General features: G+C 32.4%; 1 protein-coding gene across 1 annotated transcript in view; it reads right to left on the reverse strand.

Annotated features, from left to right (window-relative positions):
- Positions 1-877: 877 nt before the first annotated feature.
- The window catches only part of LOC124357979 (exportin-2), a 43349-nt gene continuing 30394 nt past the window's right edge, over positions 878-13832 (reverse strand). Inside the window, exons 15-20 of the mRNA XM_046810153.1 lie at positions 8050-8258; positions 6778-6875; positions 4823-4990; positions 3398-3544; positions 1885-2045; positions 878-1160 (exon numbers count right to left, since the gene is read on the reverse strand). Coding sequence (XP_046666109.1) covers positions 1003-1160; positions 1885-2045; positions 3398-3544; positions 4823-4990; positions 6778-6875; positions 8050-8258 — 941 coding nt within the window. The 3' untranslated portion in view covers positions 878-1002. The remainder of the gene's footprint in view (positions 1161-1884; positions 2046-3397; positions 3545-4822; positions 4991-6777; positions 6876-8049; positions 8259-13832) is intronic.

Raw genomic sequence — 13832 nt, forward strand, 5'->3', positions numbered from 1 at the left:
TGTTCTCCACTGGTTGAGAAGATTGCAGTGCAATGAAAATTTCAAATTATGTGTAAAACATGTATACTTTGATATGTTCTTTCAATCAGGGGACCCTAGAAGGTAGTTTTCAAGGTAAGCCTGTTGTATTTCCTACGCAATAGTAACAATCCCTGGCTCTCAGCCCTATTAATTCAAACCTAACTTTATAGAAAGGTAGAAAAACACATTAATTTGCAAGAGTAAATTTTATTATTCTTATTTCATTGTGTTGCTTAACTGAACATAGGTAAAATTTTGCCATTTAGTGCTTATCTATGCAAATATAAAAATTATTACCATTTTTATTTCTGAACCCCATAACACTATATATTTATGAGTTCGCAATTAAATTTCCTACAATTTGGCTACTTTGAATTTTTGTAACATTGTGTTTTATTATAATATGGATACTATTATGTAATATTCTTTCACATGTGAAATAATAAATACAAAATATGCAGTACAAAATATATATTTTTTTAACGTTTACTTCAAAATTATTTAGTCTTATTCTCTGATTCTTAACAAGAAAAATGATATATAACACTTTATACATAATGTATATTACATTTAAGATTGTTTATTAAATTTACAAAGGGTACAATTTAAAGTTTCTGATAGATGTTTCCAATGTAATCTGTACACTCAATACATAACTATAATGAATTCTCTCAGTCTTTCTTCTGACATGAATACTTTAGAAAAACTAATATTTTAATTCCTCTCCAGTTTTTATGGATGGTAGTTGACAGCTTTGAAACATAAAATATATCATCAGATGTAAAAAAAATCCATATTGTCTTAGCTAATTATCACACGCTGATAAAGCTACTGTGTTATTAAAGAATACTGTCCATTAATTAAATAACAAACGTTTATTTTATTAAAAATTATTTAATAAAGTTGTATTACACGTTCAACATGTGCTTAATAATTAATCCTAATGGTAATTACAAAGGTACGAAACCAGTGGGGAAGAGTTCAGCTGAGAGTGACGTTGGCTGCGTTGAGGTAGGTCTGGAGGTGTGACCGGTCGGCATCACCCAAACCGTTCTGTAGCAAGGGGTTGAGACGGCCGGGACATGCCACGGACAGCTTGGACAGGGACTGTGCCAGATGTAGTCTGGGGTCTCCCACACCTGCACCAACGCTCATGTCAGAACACTCATTTCATTAGGTAATGACGCTGTTTATAATCTTATTGCAGATAGTTCATGTTTCAGTTGACAACTGGACAACAATTTTCATGAGATATTGCTTTCAGTTGTGTGTTTTTGAACCTAATTTCATATACGTTTTAAAGACGGTTTTCGATGACGGTAAGATTTTGAAGAAATAGGATAATGCAAAATGTCTTTACCAGTTTTATTTCTTTTAGATTTCCAAGATATTGCACAATTATAGTTGAATCATACAAGCAGAAAGTATACCAAGTCACAGTGAAGCCTAACACTGTGCTTGGTGTAATTGAAAATGTACCAAAGTGTGAACGTGATGTAAGTCTAGGCTAGCCGCAATTGTGGTAGTGATGGATTGGACAATTCCCAAACTGTTCATAGTAGGACCTGATGACATTTATTTTCCACATACTTTATCAAGTGGTTATAAATAATCAAACAAGAGCAAACCTATCTCAGACCTTTTACTGATAAAATGTTAAAAGAATTAACACTCATCTCATAGAAGAAAAAAATAAACAGATATATCTTATCTACTTAGAAAAATTGTTTCTTTAGAATAAATCAAGGTTTTAAGATTTGATTTTTAGTGATGGGTGACAAATCCTATTTTTTTGGTGATTTGATATAGAATGACCCTTCTATAGAGACTGTATGTATGTAGTGATTGTATTATTTCACTCACCTTGCAGAGGATCATAGTCAGTCTTACTGGCAAAAGCGAGCTGGGAGTAGGCCACTTCATATCCTGGCGTTTCATCCACTTCAATGAAATGATCATCTTGATAAGTGGTCTCATCTTCAGGAAGTTCAAAAAGTCCAATCAGAACTTTCAGTAGTGGAGTCCTGAAGAAATCATAAATTTTTCTTTAGGTATACAATCTCTTACCATTATTATACACAGGGTCCTTACCATAAGCCAATCATAATATTTCAAGGGGAGATAATTTTAAAATATTTATTTGATGTAAATAGTTATTGTGATAAAAAAATTCATGCTTTAAAGAAAAATACATTGGCAAAGTGTCATTTTGATTTGAAAAAAGTACATTTTGTGGGAATTTTGAAATTGAATAATACTAGTTGCTACTTTAGAAATAAGACTCATTCTATTTATTACAAAATTGATTTAGAAAATGTTAATCTGAGGACAAAGGTATAAGATTTTCAAAACTGAAGGTTTTACCTTAAACTGATCTTATAAAGAATATTTAAACTGTCATCCACCAGCTCTGATATAGGCATAGCACTTTCCTATTTTATTTATTTTCTTCTTTTAAATTATTTATTTGCTCCAGATTTCCCATTATTGTGACTTTATTTCAAAGAAAAAAAAAATTAACAAAACATCCAGTTTTGTAGCAGTATTTCATTAGTACATGAAATATTAATCTAAAGTAGTAATTATTATTTATAAAAAAGCATTGGTATGTCGGAAAGTAAGTAACTTTTACTAAGGTCATGCTTTGTTATTTGGAATAGTCATCAGCTGCCCTATCTCACTTTGAAATAGTATGGTTGACTTACAGAACACTCTGTATAAGGCATAGGAGTTATCCTTCCTATGGGGTTACTAGAATATATGGTAGAGGTTACAAGGCAGATGTGAAGTAGAAGTGTGACGTCATTGGAACAATTTTTGTCTGCCTCACACCGCCATTATAATATGAAGAATTATCACTTTATTCCTAAATGTCTAAGCAATTTCTATAATAATGTAAATAAACAATACTTCTTATTATAATTGATTTAATAAAGCTACATAAACATGTTAACGCCTCAAGAAGGCACTATCGTAATACTAATTAGTTGATACCAGAGTATAAAAGAAAAAAAAAAGTAATTAGTACAGAGTAGCCATTGTCGATGGGCTCAAGACAACTGACAGTTTGCTCCAGTGACGTCACACCACGATGCGTGTGATCCATGTTTTCTAGTACCTATGTCAAATTCAATCATAAATCCTTTACCCACAAATTTTTGTGGATTGTTCTTTACAATTGCAAGATGAAAAACAAGTTCCATCTACACACTGTAAAGTGAAGGACCTTCCTTCCATATTTCTGTACAAATACTGGAGAGATTCTCGAACTAATAAAGTTTCTAAGAAATGAACTTAAAATGTTAACAAAATTTTCTAATTTATAATTAACAATGATATTAATTTGTAAGTACTAGTTGTATCTCTTTATTGTTACCAAAAGCTAGAGTATGGTCCGTCTATCAGTTCTGGAGCTTCACACAACAGCTTGGTGAGGCCAACTGCGGTGATCTTCCTCTCCACAGAGCCGGAGATCTTCTGTATGTCAGGGATCATGAGCCTCTCGATCACCATTCCAAACATTCTGTTAACACAACACATTCATCACATAACTTAATTACAACAGGTGTTGGCAACTACACTTAATATGGCTTCATTGTGATGTGTGTTAAAAAAATGTTAATCACTGAAAGAGAAAATGCATACACGCATAATAATTTTAATTTATAGAACTTTGCAACAAACACAGGTTGTATACAGCAACATTACTGAGTATTTACATATATGAGGTAAACATTCCGTTAGGTTGTCGCAGCTTAAATAAACTGAATAGATAGGAAAACAAACAGTTTTGACACTTTGCTATCTCTCTATGTATTACTGCTATGATTGCTTATTTGTAAATATAATCTATTCTAGCCTAACCTTACCATAAACAAATTAGGACACATGGATCTTTAAACCAGCTACTGCATTGTTTACGGCCCAGTGCAACCACATGGAAATAATTGTACGTATAGTACTTACATAGAGCTTGCTCATCTGACTGTATTAATCTGGAATGTGGCGGGTTAATTTAGTTATTTCAGCCTGAGATTTGGTTTTCTATAACTTAATTGGATCAGAATTCAGAATAAGGAAGGACTGATCTAAGAGGTTTAATTGACATTAACCCTTAACGCCCGGCATAAGGATATAATATCAGAATCACGCTAATTGTGGCATGTAGTAATATCCGGAAAAACAGAATTTTTTTTATTTCAAAATACACGTTAATTGTATACAAGCCAAACTACAATTTTCTTCAGTGCTTTGAGATATATTTTACTACATATTTTAAAATTCTTGCAAAGCTTTACTTGTGCCACCTGTATTTATTTTTTTAACTTTTAAGAATTTAAAATAATTGATAATCTGGCATCTAGAATATTCCCAAAGATGCAGGAGTTTACTGTACTTCATAAATGATGGAAGATGTGTACTAATAAAAATTGACACTTTAAAGCCAGAGACATGATCGTAGATGTTACTTCAAGTAACTGTATTACTTATAACCTGATGTATGCCATTTTTAAAACTTCAAATCTCTCAATTATCTTCAATGTCTCTATTTTGGCAAAACACTGACAGCTTGATTTTTACCACAAGTGTACTAGTGGACCCAGGGTAGCTCAGACATCCATTTATTCAGTTTCATCTATCATTGTTTTCTGACTGTAAGGAATAGTTTCTATTATTTGGAGAAAACATTGATTGGTCTGTAAAATAACTATTTCATCAATAAAAAATTGAAAGAATTTAAATCTAATGAAAGAAAAGAGAAGGAAGCTTTCATGAGAAATAAGAAGTTATTTGTACTTACTGTACTTGGATTGAGTCCACTAACTGTATGAGATTTGATGCTCCGTAATTGATGGTATAGAAAAAGAAGAAAACCAGAAGACCTTTGATGTATTTTGTCGTCTTGGACGACGAGAGTCTCTGGAATAGCAGAACGAATACGTCCTTCATGTATTGTGACAGCAGTTCACTATAAACAATAACACATATAATGAAACAAAGCAAATTATACAGCCCTGATGTAAACATACATTTTAAATGTTGATCTGGTTATAAAACTTTCAAGGTTACTTTTATAATTTATCAATAATTGTTTAATGGCGAGGAAAAAAATAGCACACAAAACTTACCAGTTACAGGCTAAAAGAAAAAAAAAACATCTTGCTAAGATCTATTACAATTTTGGTTAATACTATTTTAGCAAAAGTTAGAGTAAATCAATATTGTAGCTTGCTTTGTCTATTTTTGTAAATCAGTATTGTAGCATAGGTTCTTGGGTGACAGTGTTGTATTAAGATCCTGGACTTGTGGATGGACAAGCATCGTTTTTAGGATGCCAGGTTGCCTGAAAAATGTAATTGGATAGAACTGTAGATCTCTGGTTTGGTGAAAAGCTTCTACCTTATTAGCAGACCAAATTTGAAGTAGTCTTTGAAAATGTTGAGGGATTATAGACCATAATAATGGTATGTAATAATAGTGGTAAATGTTCTGCCTTGTGTGTTGATCTTTCAATCTTTAACCCTTTTAAGACCAGCCAATAATATACTGTCATCATGTGGTTCAAAAAGATCAACCAGTGATAAACTATTGATATTTCGTCCAAACTCCAAAGTGGCCAATTGAATTATTGCAATTATTATGTCAATGCTGTGACTTTAATAATGCATGAGTTTTAAATAATGTGTACTAACTTAAATGTTTTTTTTTATGTTTTTGGCCATAATGTTGATCTTAGAAATATAAATAACTATAACTTTGTTCTTTGAGATGATAAAATTTAACAATGTTTTTGTTCCGGTATGTGAAATAAATTTAACCCATTAACCACTTATCACGGTACCGTATCGTAATAGCTGATGCAGTAACAAAACAACGATCACGAGTGGTACGTGATAACGACAAACGTTATTAAATATATTTTAAACATTATTATGGGCTCAAATAATAACGTTTATGTATTAAAATTAAACAAAAGAACATATAAATATACATTAACCCCACAAAAATAACCTGAATCTAGGTATAATACATTTTTTGACCTTTTCTAACCAGTTACGTAATTGAATTGTCGGTAATGTTATACTTCAGTAAAACGATCAATCTGTGTTTTATTTTGTAAAACATTGTATTTTATTTTAATTATATCTGACACATGTTGTTTCTGCAATAATAATCTATGGTTTGAGTAAACAAACATGGTACTGATTGACATCCTTTCTGTTGGATAGTTTGAATTTTGCATACAGCAGAGCCTCCTAATGAGTTTAATCGTGTTTTCTCAAAAATGAGATTATATTCTAACCTGTTCTGTTAGCTAAAAATTATGAAGCTTAGTCACCCAAATCACAAAAAAATTGAATTTTTGTGAGTGTAAGTTTTTAATAGACCTTTGTGAGTTATGTGTGTTTGGTTGAATTTGTGTAAGAACACAAATGTTGCATTTTACAAAAATCTATGTAACATTGACAAAAATAAAAATAAATGAATGTAATAAAATGTTCCACATAAAAAATGAAATTTTCTACAAAACTGCACCAAATATCATGCATTATAACTATGTTAATTGGATTTGTACAAGGAGGTTAAGTGCATGAATGTTGATTGAATAGCTAATGGGTTAATGTTTGGTCCTAGTTGACAGTTTATGACCTGTTTCAGGATGTACACAAAAATGTTGTCATGATTTTTCCTGACTATCCCTGACCTATTCACAAAATTTGTCTTGATTTCCACAATTTCTCAAACTTAACTTACTTAGGGCAATGCTCGATGAGACTCTGCATCAGATAGAAGCCTTCATGGTCGTTAGCTCTTGATGCAATCATCTTTTGGAACACACCGAGGAGTCCACTCTAAACAATAATATAATATAAGCATCTAGATTAAAAAATGATATGAAGCTGTAGTTAATTGGTCACTACCATTCTACTTAAAAGTTTCCAAAATATTAAGCTTCGAAAAAATACTTCAAAGTGTCTATTTGATCAACACATATTCAAAGATGGATTTTATAATAATATATCTGTATTGTCTTGATCATTAAACTTAATGGCACACTAAAGCAATAAGGTTGATTGTGTGTTTTCAGTTATTGTGTCTAAATTTTAGATTAGGAATACAACAGAAAATAAGCTACCATTGTATAACTGAGGGTGGACTGGAGTTAGCCTCAAATACATTTTTCAGATATAAAACATAAAAATACATATATAACTGGACCAATCAAAGCCAAATACTATCTAGTTACTTTAACTAGATATATATGCATGTATGATATTTATAGGTTATATTAACAACAGCTGTGAACAATATTGTCAGGTACTTTGTTTTAAGTTGGTTAATGATGATGAAAGGTTTAAAAGGATATTAGGATTTCGGACATTTGCCATCATTATATGTTACAAAATGTATAGTACAACATTTCGAAGATTGAAATCTACCCACTTCATCAAGTGTGAAGACAATTCATAAATTTAATATACATGTACTTAAAATCTGCAATGTGTTGTAATGGACTGTCATTGAATAAAGAAAAGAAAGGAATCATACCCGAAAAATGGTTGGAGCTCAGACAGGAGAATATGAACCCAGGTGTTGTCACTTTACAGAAGCAAGAACACGCACACACACATGTACCCACACGCATACACACCAGCACGCTTATAGGTTATAGGTGGGACACTAACAAGAAAATCAATGTCAGCATTTCATGTGTTATCGTGGAATGTCATTTGAAGTCATCTCATGCAGTTTTCGTGTATGATTTCTTTCTTTTCTTTTTTTTATGGTGTCCATTGCAGCACTTTCTAGATTTTAAGTATATGTATTGTCTTCACACCTGACCAAGATGGTTGATTACAACCCTCAAAAGGCAGCTTTACATATTTGGTAACATATAATGATGGCAAATCTCCGAAATCCTATATTTGCCTGATAACTTTTACATTCTTGATTACGTAGCGAAATTGTAACTTTGAGAAACTTGCTCACTTTTAACACAGAAATGAGCAACAAAAAGATACTAACCACTTTAAGAACACTCTGCATCTGTGGTGGAGCACACTTATGTATGTAGGCTCGTAGTAGCCGCACCAGTGGATGAACATTCCCTGTGCGTTCCCACAGCACTGGGGCCAGCAGACAAGGGTACAGGGCCAGGTAGGGCTCAGGTATCTGACCAGGGCCGTGCAGCTCCAGTAACAGTGACAGGATTTGGAACACGTATGGTACAAATTCTAAACATTTTGAAAATATTTGAAATTATTTTTTTAAATATACAAAGAAAATTAATTATGAATATGGTAAAAATAATATAAGTTTTAAGATAAGATTAATTTTAATTATTTATTATATTTTGTTACTCTACTAAATTATAAGGGGGATGACAAAAGCAAAATCATTATAGCTAATGCATAAATACCAAGTACCTAGGATTTTTAATTTTATATGACAAAAATGGAATGAAGATGTGGTACAAATGAAAGATATGTGATGGCTAGAAGTTGCACGAATAAACATGGAAACCTGACACAAGAATAATGGATGCAACTTGAAATGGTATAAACAGAAAGAGTAAAGCAACGTGAATTGACAATTTTATAGAATTCATCAATTCTATTAATTTTGTGTGGAGTTGCAATTTATCTATCAAGTCCACCCTTGGGTGACAAATTGGTTAACCCATTTAGTAGTATGTATTTAGTAGGTACTAGTGACTTTAAAGCAAGGTGGTCAATACAAACAAACTTGTAAAAAATACAGAAAATCCTGCAGAAACATTAAGAATATTCCTGAAACCTTCAAGATGCTATATTAGCATCTGTGGTGACGTAAGACAAAATTGTGTTTATATCAAGAGAATATTAATATTAATAGTAGTGCAAAATCTGGTATTAAAGAAATAACAAACTATAACAATGTATAAGGTAGTGGAAATTTTAACAAATTAAATGATTTGGAGAGATATTTATTCTGAAATAATCTAATATTTAAAAGTTCTTAGAGGAGGATTTTTATTAATTCTGGGTATGCTAACAGGCCCAGGGATCTCCCTGAAAAACATCTTAATATACTAGGACTGAGTCTGTAGACTTGGCAATAAAGAGGAAGAATCAGCTAAATACTGCTCGCTGGATTATTCAGCCATCTTGATAGTTAGCAAGAGTGGATTGTAAAGCGTTTCTTGAGCTTTTGGACATGAGAGAGACAGACTCTAAAGAGTTTTTGGATTAGATGTAATCTCCAACTTATGGACAAATAGAGTCTGGGAATCAAAAAAAAAAAAAAAAAACTGAGATTGGAGTTCCATGGACTATTAAACTGCAACACGTAACTGTTGCATCTGGAGATGGCAGCCTCACTGTAAATAACTTAGAAAATCCATCACATGACAACGTAACCAACTTAGAAACCATAAACATACTTAACTCAAACATGGCAGATGTTATTAAAAACTATAGACACAAGAAAAAAGTGGGGTTCGCTCATAGCATCTCTGCTGATTTCCACGATAAGCGCCACATGACAGCTGGAGTGGCAGTCGTCTTTAAAAAAGCAGTTTGGGAAACCTAATACTGCCCATTGCATCACTAGACACATTTGGCTCTGCAGGATAGTCCGAATGGTGCTTCTGTGTATAGTTTAATAACCAAGAGTAGGTATTACAACAAACCAACTGCACAGGATTACAATGGCTGCCTTTTCTGACTTGGAAGCGAACTTCAAGAGTAGGGAACTGGATCACTTGGTATGTTCCCCAATTGGTTGTGTGCGTGATAGAGTAGATCTGTCACATTTTATATGCAACATAACAAAATTTCAACGTAAAACCAGGGCTAGAGTCACTATAGTCTCATGTCCTGAAGAGTCTTATCGGACCCTGAGAAATGGTATGTCTCATGAAAATTTTTTAGTACAAAATGAATAATCTGATATATGGAAACTCAAGAACTTCTTTCTCATCAGTTATTTTTAATAACACACAACCAATGATCATGCACCTGCTGACCAAGAAGATAAGGAACACAACCGTTCTTCACTAAATGTAACACCTCTCTGGCTCATGTTTCAACCAACTGTAGCAGCCTCGAAAACAAGTGCAAAAGTTATAGTGGTTCCAGGTGACCTCACATACAGTGAGGCACTAAAGCAGAGTATGAGTGAATGTGTATCAAGTGTTTCACCAGTTGTAATTAATGTAAATAAAAGTCAAGAAGTTTGTACGGTCAACGAGGAAGACCTGCTTGTAAATAATAGTTTTAAGATCTGAATGTTTAGTTGACTCATGTAATGATTCTGACAATGGTAGCCAAGAAGAATACAATAGGCCACAATCTAGTTTTTTTAGATTTGGGAAAAAACCGAGTAAAAAATAATGTAGTCCCCTCTAAGAATATTAAGATTAGTTCATTTCCTAAGGAATGTGAAAAAATGTAAAAATACTTTACCTCAATATTCAAGGGTCTCAGTAATAAGGTAACTATTTTGGATAGTTTCCTATCTGATTTAAATAATGCTTATATTGTTTGTCTGACTGAGCATTGGCTATGTTATAACGATATACTGTTTTCTTTTCCAACAGGGGTACCATTGTGCTGGAGCTTTCAATAGGTCCAACCATATTAGAGGGGGTTCTGTGGTGTTTGTCCATAACTCTTTGCAGACTAGAGTTTGTGGACATAAGTAGATATTGCTCGGAATTACACTTTGAGAGTTCTGCAACTTTTATCGATGAACTGAATATGATAGTAGTAGCTGTCTATCAATTCACCAGCTGGTGACTCCAATATCTTTTTGGATGCATTAGATAACTTACTACTTTTTCTTTCTAACTGGAAGGGATTACTCTGTGGTGGTCGGTGGTGATTTAAATTACAAATTTGACTTAACCACTAAAAATGGACCTGCCTTTGCACTACAAAATCTTCTAAGACAGCACAACTTCCTTTATCTGAACCGTAATGCCACAAGGGGCAAAAATTGCCTGGATAACGTTTTTATAAATAACAAAAATATTTCGAGTCATGTCTCCTGCAAAATTATGGATTTTCCTTATTCTGATCATAATGGTATCCTAGTAGACATAAATAAATTCCTAAAATATAACAGTGGTCCTCATAGCAGTGTCAATAATTTTAAAACTATTTTGCCTAAAAAATCATTAGATAGTATTGTAATAACACTAGCCTCATATGACTGGGATAAATTCATGACCCAGCATAAACAATGTGATGCAGTTACATTTTTCAATAATTTCTTTTCAACCATTATAAATGTATTATTTTATTTTAAAAACTAAAAAAATCAAATGGAAAAATTATAATATATCAGGAAATGAGTGGTATACCTCAGATTTGTCTGAAATGAAAAGTAATCTTATATACCTTCATAAAGTTGCAAAACATGATACCCAGTTATGGCAAAGTTTTTTAAATCTAAAAAAAAAATTACAGACAAGCTATTGCCTTAGCAAAGCAACGCCATAATGAACATTTTATAAATACAAGCAAAAATAAATGCAAGGCAGCCTGGAAAATTATTAATAGCAACAACTGTTTTTTTCCAATGCCAGTGATGATAAGCCTGGCATTAGTCCTGACGTTTTCAATCACTATTTCATAGACTCTGTCTCAATAATTAAAGCCAACTTAGACAATGCAACAATTTCTGCAAGTTATCTGTTAATAAAAAGTAATATCAATAAACCCTCTCAGTCTTTTCAGTGGCTAAAATAACATCAGATCATATTCTAAATTCAGTTCAAAAATATGAAAAACTCTGACAGCTGTGACGTTTTTTGTATGTCTAATAATATGATAAAGCAAATAACCCCTCACATTTTATCTCCATTGACACATTGCTTTAACCTTTGTCTAAAAGATAGTTATTTCCCCGAGGAGCTGAAAATTTCAAGAGTTTGTACGGTTTATAAAAAGGGACTCAAAAATAAACCAGAGAGCTACCGCCCGATATCCATTATTCCGATTCTTGGCAAACTGTTGGAGGCTCTAGTGCATAAGCAAATTAGCAATTTATCTCGAAACTAACAATCTTCTTAGCTCTGTGCAATTTGGATTTAGGAAAAATTGTTCCACTTTTCAAGCTCTAGATAAATTGTTGCGGGATGTGTCCCTGGCTTTGGAGGATAAGGCCTTTGCTCAAGCCACTATGTGTGACTTGAGCAGGGCTTTTGATTGTGTAAAACCATAATGATCTTATAAGGAAGTTAGCATATTACGGTTTTGGTCAAATGCCGATTTTATTTTTTGAGTCTTACCTTAATAAACAGAAAAACAAAAAGTTTGCATTGAGGAAAGCTGGTCTCATGAAGTAATCGTGAAGTACGGAGTCCCGCAAGGATCCATACTTGGACCTTTGCTGTTTTTGATTTGTATAAATGATCTGCCTGCTTCAATTACAGCTTCAACCATCCTTTATGCAGACGACACTACATTTTTAAATATTAGCAAAGATTTAAGTGAACTTAGTTTAATTTCAAAAAATTCTATTTCAGATGCTTCAAATTGGTTCACAAGCAATGGTTTTCTTATTGAATGAATCAAAAACGCACAATATTATTTTTCAGTACGAGGACAGTTGACAGTCGTAACTTAAACATTAGTCTCTCAGACAATGTAAAATTCTTAGGAGTATACATTGATAGAAACATGAACTGGGACTCTCATATTACGTATATTTCTTCTAAATTGTCAAGAGTAGTTTACCTCCTTAGGCGACTAACCTTTTCTGTTAGCACCGACTATGTCAAAACCGCCTACTTTGCATTTTTTCAATCAATACTTAGATATGGGCTGGTTGCATGGGGCAATGGTAGTAAGATCAATGACATACTGATCCTCCAAAAAAAAGGCCATAAGAATTATATCCAAATCATCTAGCTTAGAACACTGTAAACCGCTATTTAGATTACTAAACATTCAAACTGTCATAAACCTGTATCTATTTGATTTAATTCAATAATATTTTCCAAAATCCAAATTTAATAAAGCCCATTGGTGATACCCATTCGCACAATACAAGATGCAAGAATTTATCAAAAATAAAAATTTAATAGATTAAGTAAAACTTTAAAGAGTCATCAGGTACTTTCCCTGAAGGTATATAACCATCTGTCACATTTAATCCCAAAAGTTTGACAAAACACTTTTCTTAAAGAAATATTATTTATAGCTTTTGGAGAACCCATTCTACTCTGTAGAAGAATTTTTCTCCAATAAGTCTGTTTTGTTTTAATAAGATTGTTATGTTTTCAATACAGACCCATCGATGTAACTACAGTGGTACCATTGTTATTTACTGTATAGTTCTTTGAATTGCCAAAATAATGTAAATTATTATTAAATTACATTAAGTGCATTAATGCTGATATTGTTGATGTAACTGTGTTGAAACTTTTAACTTTTAACTATCTATGTTGGACTTGGCTACCAGAATGTGCTGTATTTATGACTTTGTCAATAATTATGAGATTTATACGACAATAAAGTGATTTTGATTTTTTTTTGATTTTGATTTGATTTGCACCCCACTAAAAAGTGGGGGGTTTTATAGATTACATCTGTTCATGTAATCTATAACATTAAATCACTCATGTCATTAGCAACTATTTTTAAAAGTGCAGTAGTAGTTCTGTGGTTGGAGCGAAAACCAGATTGAACACATTAAGTAAATGCTATATGACGATACATAATTTGAAAAACATCAAACTAAAAATATATTGAGAGATAAAAATTTAAAACCAAATGCAAACAGGATTTCGGATGAATGCAAATGTCATTTTTGTGTTATGG

Source organism: Homalodisca vitripennis, chromosome 1, assembly GCF_021130785.1.
Source record: "Homalodisca vitripennis isolate AUS2020 chromosome 1, UT_GWSS_2.1, whole genome shotgun sequence".
In the NCBI taxonomy this organism is placed as follows: Eukaryota; Metazoa; Arthropoda; class Insecta; order Hemiptera; family Cicadellidae; genus Homalodisca; species Homalodisca vitripennis.